The following is a 26,614-nucleotide window of genomic DNA, read 5'->3' as shown; positions in this document are numbered from 1 at the left end:
TGCTTATGTGCTTAAAATATTAAATGTCGACATTATCTCCTAATAGGATATGCTTGAAATCTATACCAAGAGAACAAAACTTGGCTGCTGCCCGGGTTGTAGCCATGTTCTTGTTGCCCCAGTCATAGGCCATAGGCGTGGACATAGAATCCTGGAAGATATTTAAAAAAATATTAAAACCCAAAGGGATAAGTATGAATCCAAAGGGGAAAGGAATTATTTCAAGTTGGTGCCTATTATTGGGGGCAATAGGAACATGGTTGAAGCCAAATTTTTTCCATACCAACAGATCCGGCTGAGAGTCTCATTTGGTCAAGCCTAAAATTCTATAATAACTCCCTTCCAAATCCAATAGTTCCTTCAAAGAGTGCTTATTTGGTATCGGAACCAGAAAAACCCTCTCGGATCTAACCCGCTCTGCCTACAATCGACCAGTCTCATTATTAAATGAGACAATTCTTATAGCTGATTGATATGGATGGTTGGATGCAGCAACTATCAGATGTTGATATCTCCACCTAGCACTGTTGTACTGCCACGTTTTAAAGAATTGGAGAAGATTGCATTTCGGTCAAAACGTAGTCAACTTATATACTTTTGACGGTGGTCAGCGCCTGGCTGGACGGCTTACTCATCAGTTTAACAACCCCTCTGTTTGTCATTGGTATTACTTGACGAAAGCCCATTGGGTTAAATTCTCCCACATCAGCAGAGGATGATGCTAAAAACGTGTAAATCTTTGGCCCTGCCACGTCATTACATCATATCTATGAGTATCCCAAAGACCACTCAAGCCTCAAGGTTTGTCCTGAAGATGCTCTTTCCTTTCACTTGATTGGTCTTGCAGTCCCATTCTTATCCTCTCGTTCCCCGACGGTAAATTGTGCTTTTGTGTAACCGCAGGGGCCTTCTGTGGAACAAAAACGAAAAAGGGGAACCTTTAAAACATTTTATCAATTTCCTCCTCCCTTCCGAAGAAAGGTCGACTTCTGTAACGTTTCTGTCTTCCGGCGAGAGAGAAGGCGAGAGAGGAGGAGACAGAATGCATTCATTCGGTTATCGAGCGAACGCCTTGCTGACTTTTGCAGTGACGATCCTGGCAGTGATTTGCACAATGGCCTCTCTCTCTGACAATCTCAACTTCCCCTCTCCCACAGCCGATGTCCAGGTTAAGACTGAATTACACTTCTCCTCCTACCCCCACCCCACCCCCCCTCCTCTCCACTGCAAATCTCGATCCTTCTCTCTCAATCTTGTCTCCTGTGATCTGATTTGAATTCAACGGTCTAATTAAAAACCTCTTGATGTTTACAGGTACTGAACATAAACTGGTTTCAGAAACAACCAAACGGTAACGACGAGGTAATACTTCCCTTTCTTTTGCTTCCTCTAGTTTCATTTTTCCTATTCCTTTTTCTTCTTTCTTTCTTTTCATCAACAGATTATTTTTTGGCGTAAGGAATTAGGGTTTGCCTGGGGATATCTAAAATACTTTAAATCCGCACTAGGTCACGCTTTAGAACGGTAAATGCCTTGAAGAATTTTTCAGGTTTTCAGAGGATCAGGCAATTCTTCGGTATAGTTTTTAGCTAATTGGGATCTGTAAATTCGTGGCTTGCTGGATTTTTATATGAATATGGAAGCTGATTCACATGGAAGACTGAAGATGTTGAATTTAGACTCTAGTGGGTTCTTGGTGATTTTTATTTTTAGTAATAACTCGTTCAATTCTCTGGTTTAATCAGAAAGTTAAAATTGACATTTTTTTCTTCTTTTCTCCGTTTCGGATAAGAAGCTGCGAGAAAGAAAAAAATTCATTGGTAAGGTTGCCAATGAAGCAACCAAACCAATCACAGCTGCGGTCCATCAAAACCTAGTAACCTACCTCCTCTTAAAGATACCCCCACATTACAAAGCAAACCCGACAAATCCCAACAATTTACCTTCCCTCCATTAAAACAAACCCGGCAAATCCCAACAATTAACCTCTTCCCCATCCCCACCCCAGTTTCAGACTTTCAGAGAGAATAGACTGAACCTCTCATTTACTACAGCTGAAATATCATGTACATGCAGTAAGCTTACCTATTCAAACCTACCCCAACAAATTGCAAAAGGATGCCATCTTCAACAAAATCAAACATTTCTCCAGAAAATGATGATTCAGCAAGGATAGAAAAATAGCGTTTAAATCTTTTGGTTTTGGCAAAAAACCTGCACATTTTGAGAAAATGAAATCATACCTGAGGGGCAACACTGTGCTCGACAAAGAGATGTAGACCAGTCTCCACATTGCATTTGCATATTATGCATCTGCTACTGAGATTAATTCCCTTAGATTGTAGAAACACGTGTCAATACTAGATCTTGGACCACTATCCACACAATGCTTCAACCCAAGGAGTAATTGGCTTTCCTCACACTATTTTTCAAATCCGAGACAGCAGTACCTTCCACAATAAAATGTCCATGTTTAGAGCTAAAGGAAAAAGTCCATACTTAGTTAGAGACCATTTACAATCACCATTCCTAGCCCCACCACCTGCGCTTCTTCAAACAAGCCGGGCATCCATTCAAACTCCTTTATTACAGTATGTTAACCTTCTTCTATTAAAATCCACACTCCATATCACCTTATCCTCCTCCTTAAAAATACTCATTGGCGACCTCTTTCCTCAAGAACTTGGTATAAAATAATACACATAACACAAAAGCAACCCCTACCAGTACAATCAGCTTTCCCTATTCTAACCCTCTCCGCACCTCCTACTACCCACTTAGCATTAAAAACATACTTATCAAATGGTTCACTTCCACACATGCACCCCATAATCGGAAGTCGCCACCCTTGGCTCCTGCCCAAAGCCCTCACATTATATTTTTCCCTGAACAACAGCCTTTCATAAAATCTAAGCCTATTCTGTATATGTAGAGATTGATGGACCAATGCTTTTGTTTTCCCACAAATCATTTTTCTAATTTAAATGCAAGGTGACAACTAACAAGTTCTACATAATGGTGGCCTCATGGAAACAGCAATAACTGAAACAATATTGTACTTGTATTGGTAGCGCATAGCCTCTGCTTCTTTGGCCATCTGAAAAGATTTCTCACCTTACCTTCTTGGTGTCTGAAGGTAGGAATTCTGAAGGACATACTGATTGCCCTTTATGAGGACTTGGGACCATCAATTGCATGATTATCTTTTCACAGTCACATCTTTAATGTAGGGTTTCTAATGGGCTTCTTTAGCTGTATAGTTGATATTGATACCAACCATATTCATTTGACATAATTGAGTGATTTACTGTGCATTATATTCTGATCAGCTATACTATTGACACAAGGCCTTGGATTTTCTCAAAGATCAAACACCAAGAGAGGGAGAGGGAGAAAACGATTCTAGGAGAGGGAGGGAGAGCTCCACGGTTTTGGGTTCCTTGTGTGTCTCTTGAGTTTTTGGCAATCTCTTGTATTTTATAAGATTTGCCCATCTCTCATTCCCAAAATGGTTGTTTACATGGGCAAGGTATATTAAGTTTCCTATTGGGATTCAATTGTAGGTACATGAAGCTAGCTAGGGTTACATCATATGATCACTTATGGAATTATTTTGCCAACATTTGAATTACCAAATCTGGATTTAATAAACAAAAAGAGCATGATCGTAATCACGTAATGGTACCTGACTATGGAGTCTGCCTGATGATTATGGGCTTTAAAAAGGTCCCTCAAGATACTGTTTGTTGTTTGGTTTCCTTTCTATATTGATCCTTGTTATTTATTTCCCATGTTTTGGGTTCATCGTGATCATTTGAACTGGTTCATCCTTGAATTTTTTTATGGGTGCAATGGCTTCAAATCCAATTCAAAGTTACATGTTTAATTTTCTTTTATACAGGTCAGCTTGACATTGAATATATCTGCCAATTTACAATCGATGTTTACATGGAACACAAAACAGGTTAGCCAGTCTAAATAGCATAGTTATGTGACTTTATTGTTTGTTGATTTGTCTCTATTTTTTTTTGCTATAACATATATACTTAAAGATGCTGTACCATCTCACATGCCTGCACATTCGGCCTATGTTACAGAGCGTTGTGAACCACTTTTCAATTGGCAATACCTAGGAGATCTCCTTGCCTCCTTATAACTTATCCTGCTGAATGATCATAATCATCGGAAACTATGTGAAACTTGTAGTAATCTTTTCCAAGAGCTCTCAAAGAGAATATAGTCGATTGAACATATGGAGTAACTAAATAATTGGTTTTGCTTAGTTAACTTCCAAGGTAGGAGTATGTCTTACTTCCATGCAAATTTGAGTCACATGCAAACCTGTATGGATGCTAGACATTTTGGATTTACTGAAGAAATTTTAGACCCCCACCCCTACTTATTATCATTCCTATGCAATCCAGTAGGCCTTATTACCAACAGGCAAACAAGATACAGATCGACTAATCATGGTCCTTCTAGATTCTGTAGTTACTGAAAAATAGTACTTTGGTTGTTATGTTATCCAGAAGTTTAGCCTTTTTTCTGATGTTGTTTAGTTTCTAAGTTGGTCAGGAAGTCCTTCGTTTCAACGAGTTTTACCCTATAGATTGATTTTGGGACCTAGACGTGAGTTTAGGACTATAGAATTCTGAGAGCATGCTGCCTACTGTTGGCCGGTCACTGCCCTTCCCCCCACCCCTCATCTGTTGGTAGTTCTTCACCTGAGTGAGAACCTCCATGTAGTCCTTGCCTAACATCAATTCCTTGTTCATTCTCCAATTACTACGATCAAGCCTTGTCTGACATATCTTTGGAAAATTCACAAAGTCAGACAGTAGCAAGTGAAAATGTTCTCTGCTAATTTCCATTTTCTGTCATCCCAAGTACTCCGTGTAAATTGTTTTGGTGTAAATTGTGTGTGTTCCTTTAATATTTGAAATTACTTCATTTAGTGATTAATTATTTTCTCTTTTACATTTTATTGAATTGATGCCAAAAACATTTTGTTTTGCTGGTCAGATGTTGATTCATGTATTTCAAACACTGTGGGGTGAGAAGTTGATTAAACATTTAACCTACAATCTGATTGGTTACTTGTCTCTATAAATGCAGGTTTTTGTGTTTTTAGCTGCTGAGTATAAAACCCCACAGAATTCCCTGAATCAAGTAAGTTTTGCTTCATCTTACTGGATATATATCTAGAGTTTGCAGTTTGTACTGTAGCAAAATCAGAGCTGCTTTGACCTTTCTTTGACAACTATGGAAGTTTCTTGAATCAGCCTTTCATTGACATACTTTGTGCTGGACATAAAGGTTAAAATATGTGCATGTTGTGCTATTGACATCTCTCCTAACTCCATAGACCCCTGGTCTCTGCTATTGACAGCTGGACACCTTACCAACAAGCCAAGATTGGCATCTCGTCTTCGTCTGTGGTTGATATTACTTATTTAGTGAAGATACTGATGGACATAATAGCATACCATTAGGGTGTATTGATCTGGCATTTGGAAAGTCATGATAACCACCTTAATCATGTGCTGCTGGGTCATCATGTATATACACTCTTTAGTTGGTATTCTTTGAAGATTGCATACTTTATGATTGATTCCTCTTCAGTGTCAACAAAGTAGTCTAGTACGAGGAGCTTAAAATACAGAGTTTTTCAAGAACAGGAAAGTTGCAGGCATTTTAAGTCATCAACTGCAGTAAAAAGTGTTACAAGGGTAGATATTTTACTGAACAACATGCGAATAGAGTCACTCCTTTCCCGTTAAGTTTTCTGGTGCAGAAAAACGCGGTGCAATGCTTTAATTGGATCTTGACATTTTCATTGAACAGGTTTCACTGTGGGATGGTATTATACCATCTAAAGAGCATGCAAAGTTCTGGATTCACACAACAAACAAATATCGTTTTGCGGATCAGGTTACATGTCATCATCATAAGTTGGTCATTTTCCTTTTCACTGAGCACAACCTGATATTTTCCTCTCTCTCTCTTTCTCTCTCTCTCTCATAATTATGTAGGGAAGCAACCTCCGGGGGAAAGAATTCAACTTAACACTGCACTGGCATGTCATGCCAAAGACCGGGAAGATGTTTGCTGACAAAATAGTTATGACTGGATACTGCCTTCCAGAGGAATACAGATAATGAGGATATTTATGCGGTTTTGCAGGGACTTCATCTTTTTGTTTTTTCTTATATGCAGGATATAGAATGGTTAGCTTTAAATATATTTATAAGCAAGGGAAAAGGAAAATGTAGATTAGGAAATTTTCAGGTCAGGGGAAGGTAAAGAAAATGAAAATGCTACTGTACCGAGTGTAGAATCCTATACTAATTACATGGATTAGCTGATTTTGGTTCTTATAGACCTTGTCCTTTGTATGTGGGAAGGAGGCAACTTATGGATTTAAGTGACATTAGGGTCAGTTGAGGGCATTGCACAATTTGCACTGATACTCAATTATTAACATAGCAAAGCAAATATGGATATGTGTTCCTTCTTTTTTTCCCCTTGCTTTATAAATCATCACCCCTTAGAAAAGCTGACTTGAAAAATTGGAGCAACCTTTTATTTCTCCAGTGTCATGTCATAGGACACCCATGAGAGGATGTCTATGAAACATAAGTTGGCATTAAATATCTGCCATGTGGCAATCAGATGGGGCTCAATTTTTTGCAAACAGGTTGCAAGGGATGAAAATGAGGAGAAAACCTAATATTGGATGGGCAAACAGCCACCAATTCGGAAGTCCATGATGTCTCCTCCTTGGCCAGCCAAGGGCTGTTGTGATATAATCAGAGTTCTATTATTATTGTTGTCAAGAATAGCAATGTAGTCATTACAGTCAAGAAGCTGGTTCAATGTCAAGCATCAAAGGTTTGTCACTCGAATGGTATTGGATCAAATTCTTCTCAAACAAAAATGGGGCAAGTCCAAATTGAGCCTGATCTAATCTGGACCTTTATCGCCTATGGTTCCCTGTCCGGTACAATTCGTACTATTCTCTAACAAGGGGGGCAAAATGACCATTCCACCCCTTGACTGAACATTCTGCCTGGGTGGGGTCCACCCCCCTCTTGTTAGAGGACTAGGAACGGTACCGGGCAGGGAGTCAGACGATAAAAATTCATCTAATCCTGCTCAATTTGGAGTTGGACTGTGCTGCGGTATGCAGAAGATCAATCCCATAGTATGATGATGATCTGGACTTTTTCACCATACCACGACTTTCGGAGCAAGACATTGCAATATTAGTAATGCTGCTCTGCTCCAAGATGATCAAAACCAGGCTAGGCTAAGGAAGGTGTCTCGTTAGATGACATAAAGAACAGCTTAGCTTGGATACAGTCTGAAGTGCTAAGTCTGCCAAATTTTGTTATCATAGCTTCAAAACAACATCAAACCCATGCTCATTAAACAAAGACGAGGCTGTGTAACATACAGTAGCAAGTAGCACCTCCCTGTGTCTCTATCTCCTTTCACAATAGAGGGCAGATATGTCATTTTTTAGGAGAAGAGAGAGAGAGAGAGAGAGAGAGAGAGAGAGAGAGAGAACACCTCCCTAATCAAATTAGGTTACCTTATTAGTTAAGGATTGGGATAGGCGGCAGAGGCCATATGTACTGTGTGTTGTTGTTCCTTACGCAGATATACGGAGTGTGGGAATTTCCTGTCTCGATTCTTCTTAAACTCGCAATCCCACAGACAGGGACAGTACCTTCAGAGTGGAGTTGATTCTACATTTCAGTAAACATTTCTCTATGCCCCTTAACCATCTTATATACGTGCAGTCCATTCATCCCACTGAACCACAAAATTGGCTCTCATTCCAAACACCCATAAGGATATGGAAAGAAGAGAGACAGAGAGAACAGGGAAATGGGGGAATAGATCTTTCAAACTAGTCAGAATGGGTTACCCGACGTATAGGCAAAAATTCAGTTGCATGGGTGTTAAGGAAAGGCTTTGTTTTGGGTTCAGCATCATTTTGCCACGTGGATCAATGATATGACAATTCCGACTGATGGGCAGAGAGAACAAGTCATGGTCTCATGTATTATTTAAATGTAAAATTTCAAAATCTAATTCAATCAAATGCCTCCTATGTATATTAGCATATATCCCTATTTATGTTCATACACACCTAGTGTATTTCGACCACTTTTATACTCTCCGATGGCTCTATTTTACAAAGCCACTAAGCAAGGCTGCGTAAGAAACATTAGCCCCTAACATATTAAGAAGGAAATTCAATAGTAGGGGCCATCTATACTAGATCACCTATCCGTACGTGTATGCTTCATGTATGATTAGGTGATGCCATCTGTCCCTTTTGTTTCTATTAATACCTCGACATGCACTCTTAATGGCACTGAGTGAAATAAATGTCATCGCCTAAGTTTTAAAGGAAACAAAAGGTTTAAAGCTTCCCTTCCCCTTAATTCTAATTTTAATGTTAATAATGTTTGGACCACACATATGATATGATGAGTGTGATAGATAGATAGATATATTGTTCACTGTTAGCAATCCTTTCACTTCCACTTCCAAGTTTCAAAAATCAAAATAACCCAGAAAAATTTTTGACCAGTTGGGCTTGAGCGTAGGAAGTAGGTGGGTTGGATCAGACAGTGACATTGGTCGGCCATGATTTATTCCTAAGGGTCCTTCCCTTACAACATACAATTTCCGGCTCATTCAATGAACCAAACCCATATAGGAGGATGTCATACGCCTACACGGTACTTCCGTGCGTCCAACACACAAGGCAGGTGGAAAGTATCATTTTACCTTCGTTCGGGCAAGGCGCTCGAGTAGGGGTAAGGCGGTACATTTTGCCAGCCTTGTGTGTGGGGCACGCGAAAGTACTGCCCGAGGCAAAAGTAAAGGAATCTGATTCGAATGTCATATCACATCGTGTCTGTCATTTTCACCCCCAAAGTAATTTTAGGATTAAATTTTGGTCAATTAGACATTTAGAATTGGCCAATTAGGACTATATATTATTGGGTGGGTTGGGTTGACGTAAAGTGAAGTGAAACTCATCCTCCTTTGTGGGCCCTAGACCCATTTTCCATCTTATCTGGGCATTTATCTGATTGGTGGGCTGCTTCTTTTGTATGGATTGTCAACACTCAACAGCCCCAAGAAGATAGGCTTTGATTCCAAGGGCTTCTGGGCGCAGAGGCGGCGTGTCTGGTGTGACGAATTGGCATTCTTTTTCATTATTATTTTATCTCCCACTCCCATGCCTATCATGTCTACAGTCTCGCAAGAAAGGCAACAATCTTCCACCCTCTATTTATCCTCATTGGGTCTTGTTTGTTTTAACCCAAAATTTTTTGTGTTAATAATATTTTATATATTCTATCAAAAATAATAATAATATTTTACATAAAATAATCAGTATTTTTTTCACTTAATTTTCATTAATTAAATGAACAATAATTTTAAGTGCTGAAATATAAATTTGGAAGTTTAAACCTAAATAGCAACATATCATAACCAAAAAGAATCATAAGAATAGGGCTGTGTTTCTCAACACCCATGGTGAAGAAGGAATCTCCGCATCTAAAGACAATCTAATCCTTTCGATTAAGATGTTGAAAGATATTTTTGATCTTGTAATAAAAGAATCCAATCATATGATCACATCATCAATGGAAAAGAGATATTTCTCCGTGTCTCCACGATTGAAGGAAAACTTTAGCCTCGTGAGAATAATAATGCAGAATTAAAATAATGAAACTCTTAGGTCATCTCACCTATGAATATCTTTGATCCATCATTTCGTCTCAAAGAGTATGACAAGAGATTGAATCTCAATTGATTTAAGCTTATGTCTTAATTATCAGGATCAGCTTAATGAAACCTATTTCGTCGTTCTTACTAGATTGTATGCATCTACTTGTCTAAATTTTTTTAGCAGATTAACCAACCTTTCAAGCCGCGGAATGCAAATAAACACAATCTCAAAGGGTTTTCAATGTCTATTAATTGGCATCAGTTTATAAAATCTGCAGGACCTTCGTTTTATCCGGCTTGTTATCCTCTAACCCCTTGTTGCTGATGAAGTCTTCGTCTTACACTATAATATAAGATTGAAACATTTCGATTGATCCTGATTTTTTTCCCCAAGTCTTGGTCTTACACTATAATATAAGAGCGACACATTTCGATTGATCCTGATTTTTTTTCCCCAAGTCTTGGTCTTACACTATAATATAAGATCGAAACATTTCGATTGATCCTGATTTTTTAATGTGTCATCTGGTCAAATATCTCTGTCAGCAATATTCTTTAATCTCTTCAATGAAGCATGTTGGCTCAAATTAGTTAGAAACTTCCTTATAAATTCTTTCTTTTAATTTTAACAGATTACATAATACTGAAAATCGAAAACAAAGGTTGTGTTTAGTATGCACTCTCATAATAGATTCTACATCTAGAACACATTCTCAAGGGAAAATAAAGTAGAATTGAGTTTCAGAATGTGATTCAAACTTAGAATCTATTACGAGAATAAATACCAAACACAGCCAAAGACTTCTTTTCCTTCTCACCAAGTATGGATTTCTCTGGTTGAGATGCCCCACTCCAGCACCTTAGCACCGAAAGGAGAGGGGGAGGGGGTGTAGTTATCAATCATCCATCGAGGGTCAGTCTACTTTTGGCTGATTCGAATCTTAAGAGTTGTTAAGACAAATGTCAGGGTTTGAGTCTTGAGGGTGATCACTTTGGGTGAAAAATATTAAAAGTTAGGATCGATACCAAACTCACCCCTCCTAGGATCTTGCATAGGTGGGACAAATATTGAGTAATGACCTCTTATCTTCTTTCGGTCAATTTTCAATTGGAATTCAGTTTGCCAAACCGAATCGGCTGGAATTGAATTTAATTTTGGTCAATTGGAATCAGCCGATTCATTTTGGATCTCTAGGGTTCATTTCGATTACTGTGTGTAAAAATATCAAAAAGTAAAATCGATTCTAAACTCATCACTCTTAGGACCTTTGCTTAGGGGGAATCGTTATTCCCTCCAATTCGCTGCCTTTTCCAATTCCTCCAATTCCTCACATGGTGCCCAAGGTGGAGTTCACTCCCCCCTATTAGAGGAATTGGAGGTGTCTACGAATTAGAGGTGATAATTACTCACTTAGGGGGACCAATACAAGATAATTACCAATTATTATTTGATTCTGATCTGTTTCGAAATCAAAATCGATGGAAGCCAATCCCATTGTCGATTGCACTTACTTGAACCTTGTTAGTTCATCCAAACCAAACAAAATTATTACAAAAAAATTAAAATGGTTGTGGCCTTAATATGAGATTTTCCATTAAAATCTCTTGGTTGAGGGGGAAAGGTAGGATATCTATATTAGACCTTTCAACTTTCCACAACCACAAGTTATATTTTCAAACACGTAACGTTTGGGACTCATTTCTATTTGAGATACTTTGAACTTTATACCTCCACTTGATAAAAATTATTGGCCTAGTTGATATATAGGAATTGTTTTTTTAAATTGATTTTCCTAGATAGGATTGGCTCACCAAGCATTGACAAAAGCCACCAACTAAGGCAACTACCATTCCCTCCTCTTTCTTCATCTCTAAAATCATTTTCGATTGGATTTCCTCATAAAAAGTTCTGGATTTAGGATTCTTTATTCAATATTTCAAAAATCTAATCATGGAATCAAAGATTCACAAGAACCAAGATCAACAAAGACTACTACAATGTCTCATCAACTCTTCCTAAGATCATTAAACTCAACTTTTAATCAAATGGGGTGAGCCATACTTTTATTTATTTGATTTTAGTATAATTATATGCCTTAACCATGGGCCACTTCCTATACCATGGGCGTCTCCGTCATGGGCACTCTTTGATTGATTATTTGATTGAGAGAGACAAAGAGTTATCATTTGTTCATGAAAGAGTCTAGGGAAGCCGTCAGGGTACCCATCATGTGTCATCCTGGTTTTTTTTTTTTAAATTTGGAAAAGATTGATGAAGGAAAATTACGGCACCCACCGTTGCTTTCTGCTAGCCATGTGGAATCAACCCCACACCTTCCTTGTCATTAACAAACTTGACTCACCACCTTAATTGGTCTTGACCCTCCAACATGTGGACCCACACCCAAGGATGAGAAGAATATATCAACCAAAATCATCATGATTATCGTTTTCCTATGTCATTTGAATGATCAAGTGAGATTCAAAATTTGTGGGCTAAGTAGGATTTTTTTTTTAATACAAATATTAAGTTTCAATTAAACAGAATTGTTAGAAAACATTGATATAAAAAAGGAGAGGACAAAGAGATAGTCTGAGTCGAACGAGAACGCTATGTCCTTAAGACAGTATTTGCATCTAAGGCTGAACTGATTACTGATTTGCAAAGGCAGTAATCACTTGAAACTATCAAAGAATTGAGAATTTGTTAATGCCTGACTGACTGAAATCGTACCACAAAAATTGAATGATTTGGGTTGTCCATTTCACCTCTATTTATAGTAGTGGATGTATCCTTTCAAGACACCTCATGGAATGGATGTGTCTCTTGACATAAGTGGCTAGGATTAAAGGATTCTAATCCAAGCACTTATATGTAAGTGTCTCTTGAAGATATCCCATGGTGTAGGTGTGTCTCTTGGATTAATGGATTAGATTAAAAGATTCCAATCCAAGTGCTATGAATGCACCTATACAAATGGATATGTCTCTTTGAAGATATATGTCCCTTAGCCAAAAAACCAGACCAACATTGAACCAAAAAATGATCCAAAACTGTCCACACAATTATTGAAAAAATTCCAACAAAAATTAATCTGATGGCTAAATAAAGCTATTACAAATTATTCAAACATAGTTAAAAATATGAAATGGCAAATGTGTTTTTGGTTTTCAGAATGAGCAAGGTTAGTTAAAATTTCTTTTAATGGCTTAACTTTCTATGTATATCCACACATTTTTTTGGGGTTCTTAATTTATTTTAGTGTTTTATTTTGTCACTTGCCAAAACTCCATTTCAATCCTATGTGACATTTGCATGTGTCAAAACATATTTGCTAAATTTTTTTTGAAAATAGTTAAAAGGTGTTGCATCTTGTTGTCATCAAGTAGGTGAACTAAGAATTCCAACCTTACTTTTTTTGTTACCTATCGATTTATTCCTATAAGTTATTTAATATTGAAATAATCCTTTCATTTCACATCAAAATTAAATAAAATGCTATATAATTAAATGACTTTCAACATTTTAAAAACCTTTTTCTACATCTTCGTTTAATAAGACAAGTGCAAAAAAGGTGAGGTTACATGATTGGACACCAAGATTTTCCAATGGTTAAAAGAAGAATGGAAAACAACAATAGGAAGAGGATTCTCTGCTTGACAATGTGACTCCTACACCAGCACGAGGCTCAATCATAGCACACATGGGATCATCAACAAGGAAGGGATTTTCACTTTTCATGATGGGTGGGACAATTATTTCACTTCCTTTTGTGCTTGGGCATAAAGGCCACACTACCAAACAGATATTATTTTATTTTTTTTTTAACATACTAATACATGGAAAGTTTATGATTGAATTTTGATGAGAATTGGCAAATCCATTATCTTTTTCAATCTTTCTTTCTTTGGTTTTGAGGGGGAATAAATTTTTTTGGAGGCAGCGGAGAGAGAAGTGTCAAAAATGAAAAGAGTCCAGCTTTAATTGAGTTGGGTTATGGAAGGAAGGAACAGAACACTTGGTCTGTCACTCTGTCATACCATGATGAACAAAGCGGCAAAGCCCAACTTGTACAACTTTGAAGATTCTTTTATTGAATTCTTTACTCCTATTTTTATCAAAAAAAAATTTCTTACCCTTAGTGTCCATTTGTCTCCCTAAGCTTGGGTTTAAGTTATTATCAGTACACAGGAATCTATGGTCTCCATCCATGGTTTTGAAAATGACGAAATTGCCATTTTCATTTTTATTTTTCTTGACGGCTGGGTGGGGATGGGTATCCATTTATTTCCAAGTAATTCTCCCACCATGTGAACATGCCTACGGTTTTAAAATGTACCACCCTCTGGTGCACTTTGGATTCTACATTTGGTCCTGATGGGTCAAAGTTGAAGAGGTTTCCTACTTTCCTGCCCCACGTTTGCGGTAGTAGGAAGTAATACGATACTTTATCATATGTCCAAAGTTTGCCATAAAAAGTTACTCTTCCTGGGATCATGGCCCCTGAACTAGAATGAATGAGAATCTCATCCAGAGACACGTAAGACAGAGAGAGTGAGAGAGAGAAAGAGAGATATTCAATCTTATCCTGAGTGCAAACTTTTTAGGCACAAACGGTGGGCCATCATTTTGGAAAATGAAGGGTCTAGATTGTGACTTTGCCGTTGATATTGTCCTCTTCTTTTTCTCTGTCTTTCCAATTGGATTTGAATGCATCGATGGATGGGATGGTCTCATGGGCCAGATCCAATCAGTGCCCGTTAATACTTAGCATCTATCATACAATTGTTCCTGACCATCTTGACCTTATCATCAAGAAATCTAGAAAGGCAAAACCACACTTTAGTATCACTATATTATAATAGGAGTTGAAGTATGGTATTATATCTTTTGCTCTTTGAACGTTACATGCGTTACTGAATTTTCCTTTTCACTGGGGGGTAATGATTCAATGTGACCAGTCATATCTGACAGTCCAGCACTGAAAACAAGTCAGCTGGCTCTGTTATGGGTAAATGGTGGAGTCCACATCAATGATCTGTCCCCACCCGGAATCCACGTTTCCAACTTCATGAAGGTGTGTCATCTTGCATGTGACTATGTCTCAACATATTGCTTCCCCGCGGCTGAAGTCTGAGAAGAAGATCGGACAACACACGGCCTTGATGGCCTCGAAAGTCGAGCGGCGAAGCCCATTGGGGTGGTGGGCCCACCAATGTCGCCATGCACCACACGAAAATCATCGCCTTTTGGTGGGTTCCATTCTCAGCCACATTTCGGGATTTCACCATCTAGCGTACTTTTAACTCTTTTGAAATGACGATAATACCCCTTTCTTTCTTCCTATAAGTTGAAAGGTTCACCTCCTTAGGTCCAATCCCTATGTCCGAGCACTTGACACTGCTAGAAAGAGAGAGAGAGAGAGAGAGAGAGTTGGAGAAGTGAGGAAGGTGGGTGGGAACTGGGAAGGATATATCCTATAGTAGAAAATATCAAACATGTTGGGTATCTTCAGCAACTCAATTATGACACCACCGGACGAGCTGGTGGCAGCCGGCTGCCGGACACCCTCGCCGAAGATAACGTCGACGGCATTACTGAACCGGTTTACTGAGAGTAACGCCTGTGCCGTATCGGTACAGGTCGGAGACCATGCCAATTTGGCCTACACACACCACTGCGAGTCGGTTCTGCAACCCAGGTAAATCACTGAAAGGGTAAACGGATAAGAAATTAAGAACAGTAGCATATAGCAGGAAACCCAGATTTCTAATCTTTCAATTTCTGGGTGATGGGTGCAGATCGTTTGCGGTGAAGGAAGACATTTTTTGTCTGTTCGAGGGAGCTCTGGACAATCTGGGGAGCTTGAGGCAACAATATGGTCTGGCCAAATCAGCCAACGAAGTGATGTTGGTGATCGAGGCTTACAAGGCTTTGCGCGATCGGGCCCCTTACCCTCCCAACCATGTCGTGGGTCACCTTGAGGGCAACTTCGCCTTCATTCTCTTCGACAATTCAACCTCCACCTTGTTCGTCGCTTCTGTAAGTGGATTAACACCTTTCCTCTCTTCTCTTCTCTTCTCTCTCTTTAATGATGAAGGATAATAATTCGAGGCTTTTTTGTGAATAAACAGGATCAATACGGGAAGGTTCCTCTGTATTGGGGAATCACCGCCGATGGGTACGTTGCCTTTGCCGACGATGCCAACTTGCTCAAAGGTGCTTGCGGCAAGTCTCTTGCATCTTTCCCTCAGGGTATTTAAAATCTCGCCCAATCCTTCTTTCATCATAGTTTCGTTTTAGAGTTATAGCCCTTACCTCTCCTTAATCTCTTATCTTATTCTTGTCGTTTCAATTACAGGGTGTTTCTTCTCCACCGCAGCCGGTGGGCTGAGAAGCTACGAGCATCCTAAGAACAAAATCACTGCCGTTCCCGCCGCCGACGAGGAGATATGGGGAGCCAAATACATGGTACTGTAACATTTAACTTGGTAGATTTAGGATGATTTTTTATTTTTTTGGCCCTGTTTTCATCCCCTGCTTTGTGTATCATCGTGTATAACTCAGGTGGAAGGCCCAACAGTTATTGCAGCCATGAAGTAGAGAGTCTTCTCTTCTCAATTGCTCCTCACAACCTGCTTCTTTATCCATTGGAAAGTGACTTTCTCGCAAGGTTGTGATTGCAAACTGCTGAGAGGGCTCTGGTTGCTGTTTAGGATTGTAAATATGGAGGAGTGACAACTCTTTTTCTCTGCAATGAAATGGGTATATAATGTGTGTTGATCACTTGATCTGTGTTCTTATCTTAGGGTTCTTGCTTGTTGCTTTTATTCATGTAAATTTCATGCTCTGCATTAGCTTTTTTAAGTAGCGTTTGTAATAAAGAAGGTCCTTACCTGCTCCTGATGGAACCTACAAAGTGCCCCGTCTTAGTTGCTAATCTCAGTTATTTTAAGGTTCGAATACCCAACAAGTATTTGAGAATACTCTTTAACAATTAATTAAAGAAGCTTTAGCTTCACATTACCCATTACTAAGCCAAGAGATTGGGATAATCTTCTCTACAAACAACAAAGACGAGATAACAGCGTACTTAAATAAGAAAGTCTAATTTGTGAACTAAGTTTCAAATTAATTAAATCTACAAACTAAGTGTTAAGTTAATAAAAACTGCGCAAACTAAGTAGTTCATGGAGTTGCCAAGCAATCTTTAAGTTTAGATCCAAATAAAGCCCCCGAATAGTTCATCACCAGGTCTTCTAGCGGATCCGTAGGTCGAGTTGGAACCACGTAGTTAGGAAATAGATCCCGAGGACTGCTAAATGTCTGATGATGCAAGAATTGATGAAACGTAGCTCCCTTTAGCAAAAGGTCTTTGGATGAGACGATGGTTGGTGAGAGATCGGAATTGAAGTTCTGGAACCATGGAGTCACCTCTTTCTTCGACCCTGGATTGAACACATTTAGCTCTGAGTAAACCCTGGCAGAAACCCTTGCTCCAGTTGCATAATAATTCCAGTTTTTGTAATAGTTGTTTGATACATGGCAATAACCCCACCTGTTTTCAACAATTAGATCAGAAAGGAGAAACACAATAATGGTGGAAATGGAAGATGCAGATGAACTGTACCTGCAATGTGGCATTCTTTGCGTAGAGGACTCGAACCAATTCCGATGCACTGTAACCCTTAATGTGTGATCAATAGTATCTTTGTCAGATGCCCCTAAAAGTAGATTGAAATCGTAATTTGAAAGAAAACAATTAGAGATTGTAACATCAGTTGAGCCTTGCAAGACTCTAATCAATCCTAATTGTGCTTCGCTTGAAGTTAAATGATCAATCCAAACATTATGAGATCCTTCATACACATGAATGGTATCACTATCCCCAGTAAAGCTTACAATAAAGTTATGCAAAATCACATTCTCTACATGTTGAAGGGCTAGTACTTGTCCTATAATGGAAACAACTACTCCTCTTCCATCAATGGTTGTATTTGACTTAATCCATAACTTGTCTTTAAGTCTAATAACCATGCTTTTCTTGAATATAATCCAAGCTCCACCTTCATGTCCACCTGCAAAATTTACAGCAAAACGGAGAGTACCAGGCGCTGGATTTTTTGGGTCATCATCTGAGTTGTAGACAGTGTAATAAGGGCCGAATGCACCGCCGGTAACACATCTCGCGAAGCCATATGCACAGATTTGGAGTTTTTTGCCTCGCACATATTGTGAGTATTGACATTTAGTACCATCCACAACACAATCTGTTTCATTGTGTCTTGATGGTTCAAATGCTTGCTTTGGAGTTGCAATTGAGTTGTTCATGCATTGGATGATTCGATGAATCAAGATATGAGATTTTTTAGCTTGGATTATTGCTTGCTTGGAAAAACTAACAACCGCTTCCAAGTTATTAGTCTGCAACCCATAATTAAAATGGATGAAACCAGTGTTACTAATGAGAACAAAATAACAAAAAAAAACTATCAATCAAAGAATAAAATGAACTTACAGAGCCAGTGAAGTTTGTGACTGATGAACGATGATGAATCAGCCGGCTAAAATCCTTCTCAGCTTGTTTAAAATTGTTCCCCAGAAAGTTCCGCAAAATGCTAGTAACGAGATTAAATTTCTTGCTCTTTTCTACTAATACTTGTTCTTCTTTCGTCAATAACTTCAAACCCACTTCGATGCCATATAGATTTTTTACTACATTGTTCTTCAATTCATCTACATTAATCAAACCACAACCTCCTCCTCCTCCTCCTCTGGCTACTACAGAAGCAACCATATAGAGATTAAATATAACAATAACAATGAAGACATAATACCTCTCCATCTCACTCTTTAGTCTCTATAGAGTAGGTTATAGCAGCTCACTCATGAGCTCCTAAATAAAAATACACAGTTCCATATATAATAAGTCCATGATAGGTCTCGTCGAAACAGATTTTGCTGGCAATTCGGATATATGCTACTACAAGGTCATTCGCAATTTAGTCATCATAGATATGTGCCTATTGATTAGGACACATGAGTGAAACGAACTTGTTTCTAACCAAAAAAAAATATATATGAATATGACCAAGTAAATTTTTTTTTTTTCCAGTTTATTTAGGGATCCCAATAAGCGGCGCAGCTGTCCGTCTTACCTGTGCTGCGCAGACACAGGGCCACACGCAAAGATCGCTTTACCCCTGCCCGAGTGGGGGGTAAGGCGGGTTTTACGCATGGCCCTATGTCTGCACAGCACAGGCAGGACGGACAGCTGTGCCTTAGAAGATCTGGATCCTAGTTAACTACGCTTGTTTTAAGTTTATTAGATGTATCCAGATCTTCTATGGCGCATTGCCCATAGCTGCCTGAACGGTCCACAAATAGGGCACGGCGGCCAAGGGTAAGGTGATCATTGCACCTCGTCTTACTTGTGTGCTGCCGCTACGGGCAGCGCACTGTAAAAGATCACGATGCCTATTGGATGCGATATGTGCTTCAAGAAACTGATTCCCTATTTATTTATTTATTTATTTATTTCGATAAATTTATTCAATATGTAGGTCCCACATCCACTTCATCTTCTTTAATCAACCTATGGGTCCCACCATCTTCCTCCTCCTCAGAAAGAAGGCGACGAAAGAACACCATTTCACCATTACCCCTCTCTCTCTCTCTCTTTAAGCATCGATGATTTTGAGGTGGACTAAGATATTGACTCTCTCTTGCGGGGGTGGGTTGGGATGAAGAACACCTGCGAAGAAGGAGGAGGATGTGCCACCCACAGGTTGTATATAGAAAAAAACAAGAAAATAAACAAATGAAAAAAAAAAAAAAGAGAGAGAAAGAGAAGAGGTAGTCGAAGGACACATGGCATCGAACAAAATGTACAAGTAAAGTTGTTAACCTCCTGATTCGGTGGCTCCAAAAATACTTGGCCATATTACCACTTCGTTTTTTTTGTAACCTCTTGTACAAGTAAAGTTGCGTAAATTATAACCCTGTCTAGATCCTGCAATGGCGGAAGGCTGCGCCCTTTTTTGTTTTGCAGTAAATTATGCAGGGGAAGACAAAGATAGAGTTTAGATTAATTTGAAAAAGAAGGTGGGGTTTGGATTACATCGAAGAAGAGTTTGGTTTTTAGACTTAAAAAGAACATGTGCAAAAGAACTGTTTGTTATTTTTCATTTATTAGAAAAAAAATTTAAAACAAGTCCTGAGCTCTCCTATTATCCCAATACCCCTATTTGTAATGGTCATGACTCATGAATGACTTTTTCTATGTTCAATTGTTGAAAACAAAAAATTCTTCTGTCCTACACAATAGCATTTGAACATTAAGGCAGTATTTGGTATGTATTCTTGGAATGCATTTTAAGACAATTTCGCATTCTCGGATGATAAAAATAGTTGTTTTTATCGCCGGAATGTAAAATCAACTTAGAATACACCCAATGTCACAAACCTGCCTTCTCCCTTCACTACACAATCCTCTGACAACCAGCCTATACCCCTTTCATCTTCCTTTGTGTCAAGTGAATTGAACCATCACAATACATTGATATCCAATGCCCCTTTGCAACAATCATCATAAAAGCTCATACTCCATACATTCATGATCTTTTTTTCTTTTTACCATTTTTTTTTTAACTTGTAACCTTGGGTTGGTGTTTGTGTTCCCAAACCATAAGTGTCAAGGCGGCCAGACGACCCAAGGCTTTGGAGGGTGCCTCACTGCTCAACACCAAGTGGCAGGCCAGTGACAGTATAGTAAGAAGTGGTTGATGGAGGAATGTTCTGCATTGCAAAAGTGCAGCAATTGGGGCCTTCAAGGTAAGCTTATCTATAGGTACTTCCAAATGCTTAGCTTGTGATGCTGTTGGAGATTCATAAATTGCTTTCCAAGTGGAATTGGCATTGTTGGGGCATTTTTAGTTTAAACTACATGTGTTGGGAAAGCATCTTGCCAGTAAGAGTCTTGCCCATGGAAATGAGTCATTTGTGATCACCCTCCATTTGCCTTTGGCTGGCAAAATTGCTCATTTCTTGGTCCCATCTTCTTGGTTTTCCCCTCTCCAGGAGACTTGTAGGGAGTCAAGGCTTTTATGGTACCGATGGAAGAAATATATATACAGTTATGATTCCTCCACAATAGCAGCCATGAAAACTTCAATTCCAGAAAATATTTGATCATTCCCATCATTCAGGTTTTTAACCAAAGAGTTTTCAAGTCATGCACTCATGTCCACTGAAACTGCTAAGTGGTCATGCGGGGATAACTGTTCTTCCCTCATAGATAATAGATCTCATCTCAGTGGATCCCTCATAGATGGTAGATCAAATCTCAGTGAAAACTCTTGCTGATTACATGAAAGGACAGAATCCTAATGCCCAACCCATCCCAACGTTTGTACCATCACCCACCATTGCAACTGTGCTTCCATCTTTTTAGAGGCTATCTTAGTCCCAATAAGCCAATGAGAGTATCATTATATGCCACAAGTTTCCCTGTTTTTCCAACTTTCCTCCAATTCCACCAAAAAAATTTCAGCTTCATCTGGTATGGTAACCCCATTTTCAATCAGTAGTTTCTGGTTGCCAACAACAACAACAACAACTCAGTCTTATCCCAACTAAATGGGTTCAGCTATATGGATCCTAGTAGAAACAAAAAAATTAGTAATAAGAGGTAGAAGAAGGAGATCACAGCAAAGACAAAAACTCTAGGGCATTGACCCAACTTAGCTACGAACGGCATCATAGTTTCTGGTCACCAACCTATTCATTAAACAATATCCACAAAGCAAAATTCTTTTCTCCATGATATCTATACGAGCATATGAATATACATAGATGAAATATAAAGTCAAGTTTACTAAAACTTTTTCCCTTGTATAAAGCACTGAATACCTCTCCCTAACAAAGTAGACAAGTCCAAGAGATCAAAAGCCATCCAGAGATATTAGTCTCTGCGTTCATTATGGAAATCCTTAGCAGCAGATGGCTCATTGAGGAAATGGAAATGGTGGGCATAATTCACCAATGCTCTTGCCAATGGGTGTTCGCTGCTAGCCTACATCATTTGGGAGGGGGGGGGGGGGGAGGGAATAAGAAGCAACAATGGTTTGTAGGATGATTGATTTGATTGTTTATAGAAATATTATACTAAATGAAACCAAAATAACATTCTTGAAACCAATAAGGATATCTGGACTAACCTCTGAAGAAGCAACCAAAGTAAGGAAGTCTCCACGATTCATTTCTGTATAAGTTTTCACTGTTGTGACTGTGAAAACCATGATTGAATCATCTTGAAATCTGATTTCCTGGATCCTGGCCCCAAAAAATGATTAGGATATATAACCAAGAAGATTGAGGAAGACATCTAATGAAGTTTTTGGAAGGAACATGGATAAATGGGCATTCATGGGTACTGATTGAACACATATCTTTACATTTGTTACAATATCTCATTGCAAGCCCTTTGTATTATGGATAATCTTCAATTTATTAATCAATTTTCTCCTCTCAGTTTCTGAATAAAAAATAACAGTATAGCAAGCTAGAGAATAAATGACTCAAGCAAGCTCTAGCAATGTTGGAATTGGACATTAGAGAGATCTTCTTTTGACATTTTCCCTTGCTTTGGAGCCTCCACTATCAAAAGTCTCAAGATTTGTGGTCCTGGCTCCGAACTTCTAGATCCCATTAAACCTTGCACACATGTATGCTAGGAATCCCAATCTCCATTGCAAAATTGAAAAATATTATTCACCAGAGGAATTCATATGATACACATGTGAAATAAAATTACATGAACAACAGCAATGCATTCAAGTATGACCAGAAGAAACTTCCAGAAATAACAGAAGATTAAACAATGAAAAGTCGGGGGGAAAAGAAAACTCATGAATAAGGACGAAAACAAACCAAAAGAAAAGTTAGAATTAGATGAATAAAGTTGAAATGCCTAAAATCCCCATCAAATTTGTTAAAATTCTGAAAAAGCACAGAAACAGAGAAAACTTAAAAAGAAACTTTTCAGCCACCCATCATTCCAATCTAACCACCAAGAACATGTTTTCTCATGATTCGTGAGCCTTATAAAAAAGAAAATCAATCAACATTTAGTTTAAGATCGTACAATTTTGATTCTCTCTTCAGTCACCCATCATTCCAATCTTTGGCATACTGCATCCAAGTCCACTGGCCAAATAACCAGGAATCATGGATTTGTGTATGGATCATGCCTAAAGATTGTTTTAACTTCTAAATGATGGAGTTTGTATGTGACTTCACCTGTACTTTGTAGCGTAGTCTATCAGACCTAGTGTAGGTTCAAGTCCGAAAGACACCTGCAACGATGCGTCCTACTATATCTAATTCACTCAATTGGATTTATCGATTGTTTTGGATATTTTGAATTTGTGGGGGATTGTTGGAATTTTAAATTCATTTAAAATATTTGATTCAAAATATTTTTATTCTTTATTAAAAGGTTTATTAGAGGGTTTTGTCGCTTCCTAATAGACACCTAAATGACCAATGGGTGTACCTATTGAAAGACTTGTTTGAATGATCAACAAACAAGTCTTATGGGAAAAGGCATGTTTTATGGGCATATCCTTTGGAGATACCCTTTGGGGGTGCCTTTTCTTTTCTCATATAAAGAGAAGAGTATTGCCCAATTCTCTAATAATTTTTGAGAAAACTTCTTTTATTTTCCTCACGGCTTTGTTTCTCTGTTGTTTATATCCAATTGAGTGCAACTCTCCGTGCCCTTAGTAGCCTAGTATTTGAAGTGCATCATTACTAGATAGCTTTAACCAGAGCGCTGTTTTATCTTGGAGGCTGATTCGCAAGACCCAGCTACATCATAGGGGGCGTCTACAATCTTAAGGAGAGTGACTTTTGTCACGACTCAGCCGCACCATTTCTTTTATTTTCTTCATGTGTTTCAGGCTTATGACGCGTTATGTGGTGCTTGAGATTGTCGTCATTGATCTCGGTTTGTCTACATTAAGATAAGTAATCTAACTCCTTTGTTACACATATATATATTGATATGTATGTTTTGGAAGATTGTTTCCAACATATTGCTTTTCTAGATCTGTAATCTGTCGATACCCAATAAAGAAATACCAGAGAACGAGATAGTTTGCAGGGCCCTTTTACAGAGTGTTAAGGAGAGGAACTCATCACCATCATCTTCACATACACTAACCCATTATACCTCATCATGCCATCAGGTGCAAAGAAGTGAAAGCGATTCAAGATAAGAAAAAGAAAGAAAAGGCCGTCAACAACCATTCCTCTTTATACGGTTTCTCCTATTTAGTTTTTTGGGTTTCTTTCTGTTAATGTTTTATTGGATTGATTTCACTTTGTTCGTTAATTCAATTAGTGTTAGGAATTGATGATCTGAAACCCATGAAGCGAAAGAGAGTGACAGTGGTGAAATCAGTTCCCCTAAATCACAGCCAGAACGAAGAACAGGGGGAGGTGGACAGGCACGGTTGGGATTCTCGTACTTTTGCATCGGTTGTTGTCGCCAATTCTAAATCCATGGAAGTTTCCCAAAATGGTGCCGGCAACGGCGAAGCGGAAAATAAGCAAAGAGGCGACTGTTATTACCTTTCTTCTGCTCCGACAGAGAGAGAGAGAGAAAGAGAGAAAGAGAGGGGAGAAGAGAGGAGTGTGAGAGGAGAGAGAAGAGGCTTGGGTTTGAACCATGGTTAAGTTTCGAAATCAATTTTGTCCGTAGGATTAGAACAAGACAGCTGTCGACATTCTAAGGGGATATTTACAAGAACTTACAGATGGAGGAACCTAAGAGGAGAAAAATCCGGTAAAAAGGGAATCATTTCACCCACTACTTAAACTATATATGGGTTTTGGGCACATGTCTTCGTTAAAGACTAACTTTAATGCTAACTTTCCATAGTTTGAGTCCATTCCTTCAAAAATGTTATAAAAATTAATGGTAAAGGACGTTGCCTAGTCGCGTGGCTCCTACACCCAGACACATGAGCGTATGAAAAAGCCCATCCATGTTGATGCTCCTACATGCACTCTCATTGGTCCCCTTGCTGATGTAGGGGTTACATGATCAAGCAACGATCTCTTGCCCAAAAATTATTTACACTTAAGTAGTTACCAAACGGTTTCCATTCCATACTCGATTATTTCTATTATTTACCCAAGTTTTTCATTTTTTTTTTTAACAAAAACAATTTTCATTAATGATATTTTTAAATAGAGCATAAACAAAAACATAAATAATGATACATAGTTACCTATCCGAAAGCAAACCAACGAGTGTTGAGATTTTTTTTTTTATGAAAAAGAAATATATTACTTAAAAGATAGGAAAATTTGCATGTTTGTCCTTAGGATAAATTACAGCTTTTCGGTAACCACCTTATAAGCTAGAGATTGTAACATAGAAAGGAGTTTGTCATCAACTAAACATATAAATAAAGTTATGGAAAAGTTAGTAGTAAGATCGGCTAATTCTAAGCAAAGGGGAAGCAAGTTCCAAGGAAACCTAGTATTTTTAGAAGGATTAAGGAGATTGTTTAAGGCCTTGTTGCTACTCCAGACTTCTTTGATTCTGATATTTGAGTTGATGGCATGTTTCCATCCATGTACGATTCCATTGAGCTCTGCCTCCAAAATGTCCAAGGTGGAAAGCTAACCAACAGAAGTCAGACTATCCTACCCAACTTTCAAAATGCAAAAAGCCCACCTTGTTAATTTTAGTTGAGGTTCGAAAATGCCTGTGCAAATTAAAACTGGGCATTATGTATCATAGTTAAAGAGATGAGTCATAGTAGAATAACTAGAAATCATCAAAGAACTATTTGAGATAGGAGATGGGGTAGGGGGTGAAAGTTCAAGTCATAGAGCCATTTATGTACAGATTGCATCACATACTTTGGATCAGCTGTGGCTGACCCATGGATTACTTTGTTCCTTACATCTGAAATATATAACATGTAATTATAAAAACTAAAAAGAACCAAATAGAAGATTGTTTATCCAAAGTTGTGGAGAGGAAATGGGTACTACATATTTGTGCCAAAGATGGGCTGGAGAGAAGCTCTGTTATCAATCTAAGGGGACCAGATGCCCAAATACACTTAGTTCAATCACAAGATAGAAAGAGATGCCACATGGACTCATCAAAAGAACACCCATTTTGATAGAGCTGCTTTGATGGGCAGTCCTGCATGTAAAACACGCCAAAAGAACATTTTAAACTATGGAACAATGTTAGATTTTCAAAAAAATCGCCACCATTTAGAGTGAGAATTGGAAATTAACTTTGCAGCTTGTTGAGTGGGGAAAATTCCAAATTTAGAGAGATTGCATCTCCGATGCTCATCAATATGAATTATGGATTCCTGAAATTCTATCAATAATATCTGGAGGAAACAAACGAGAAATCAACTCTAAATTCGAGGAGTTGTTATTAGTTAGAGCTTTAACCAAGGTGAAATTTTGGTTATGATTAAGGAAAGGGGGTAAGGACTTCCCAGGAATAGAAAGAATCCATGGGTCAAACCAACAATTGGTGTTATTGCCTGATCCAATTATCCTCCAAACCAATTTAGGGAGGGCAGTAAAGAGGCAATACTGTTTGAGATCCATGACCCGTTGTTTTTTCATAACTTAGGGTAAAAAAATGGAAGAATAAGGAAAGAATTTGGCTTTCAGGGTTTGCACCAAGATGGATTCGGTCTCTACTAACAGCCTCCATCTTAGTTTAAGGATTAAGGCTTTGTTATGGGTCAATGCATTTCGAAGACCTAGCCCTTCAGAAGAGATTGGATAGCATATTTTATGCCATCC

The 26,614-nt window shown here is 38.4% G+C and overlaps 3 protein-coding genes and 1 long non-coding RNA gene across 6 annotated transcripts; 2 read left to right on the top strand and 2 right to left on the bottom strand.

The window, feature by feature from the left end:
• Positions 1-219: 219 nt before the first annotated feature.
• On the top strand, positions 220-16,457 carry LOC122670995 (stem-specific protein TSJT1-like). Of its 3 annotated transcripts, none has more exons than XM_043868068.1 (6): positions 220-225; positions 15,247-15,461; positions 15,562-15,802; positions 15,895-16,015; positions 16,122-16,231; positions 16,328-16,457. In XM_043868068.1, exons 2-6 carry the CDS (start codon positions 15,259-15,261, stop codon positions 16,361-16,363), a joined length of 711 nt encoding a protein of 236 aa, XP_043724003.1. In that variant the 5' UTR covers positions 220-225; positions 15,247-15,258; the 3' UTR covers positions 16,364-16,457. The 3 variants fall into 3 exon arrangements, with proteins under 3 accessions (XP_043724003.1, XP_043724004.1, XP_043724002.1); XM_043868069.1 differs by lacking the exon at positions 220-225 and adding an exon at positions 4,486-4,490; XM_043868067.1 differs by lacking the exon at positions 220-225 and having other exon boundaries at positions 15,205-15,461; positions 16,328-16,456.
• Positions 958-6,377, top strand: LOC122670997 (signal peptidase complex subunit 3B-like). The gene is made up of 6 exons (XM_043868071.1): positions 958-1,168; positions 1,315-1,362; positions 3,902-3,964; positions 5,116-5,169; positions 5,845-5,931; positions 6,033-6,377. The coding sequence occupies exons 1-6, from the start codon at positions 1,043-1,045 to the stop codon at positions 6,156-6,158; spliced, it is 504 nt and encodes a 167-aa protein (XP_043724006.1). The 5' UTR covers positions 958-1,042; the 3' UTR covers positions 6,159-6,377.
• Positions 16,458-16,904: 447 nt separating the features above from the next.
• Positions 16,905-18,605, bottom strand: LOC122672532 (putative pectate lyase 2). Its single transcript, XM_043869995.1, has 3 exons — positions 18,279-18,605; positions 17,391-18,184; positions 16,905-17,318 (listed from the first exon to the last, which is right to left on the bottom strand). Exons 1-3 carry the CDS (start codon positions 18,603-18,605, stop codon positions 16,949-16,951), a joined length of 1,491 nt encoding a protein of 496 aa, XP_043725930.1. The 3' UTR covers positions 16,905-16,948.
• A 3,128-nt stretch (positions 18,606-21,733) lies between these two features.
• On the bottom strand, positions 21,734-22,052 carry LOC122672653. The gene is made up of 2 exons (XR_006334451.1): positions 21,979-22,052; positions 21,734-21,833 (listed from the first exon to the last, which is right to left on the bottom strand). It is a non-coding gene; the product is annotated as an uncharacterized LOC122672653 (long non-coding RNA).
• Positions 22,053-26,614: the final 4,562 nt, after the last annotated feature.

This window comes from Telopea speciosissima, chromosome 8 (genome assembly GCF_018873765.1).
Source record: "Telopea speciosissima isolate NSW1024214 ecotype Mountain lineage chromosome 8, Tspe_v1, whole genome shotgun sequence".
Lineage (NCBI taxonomy): Eukaryota > Viridiplantae > Streptophyta > Magnoliopsida > Proteales > Proteaceae > Telopea > Telopea speciosissima.
Note: the sequence above shows the minus strand (reverse complement) of the source record. Positions and strands in the feature narration are given on the sequence as shown.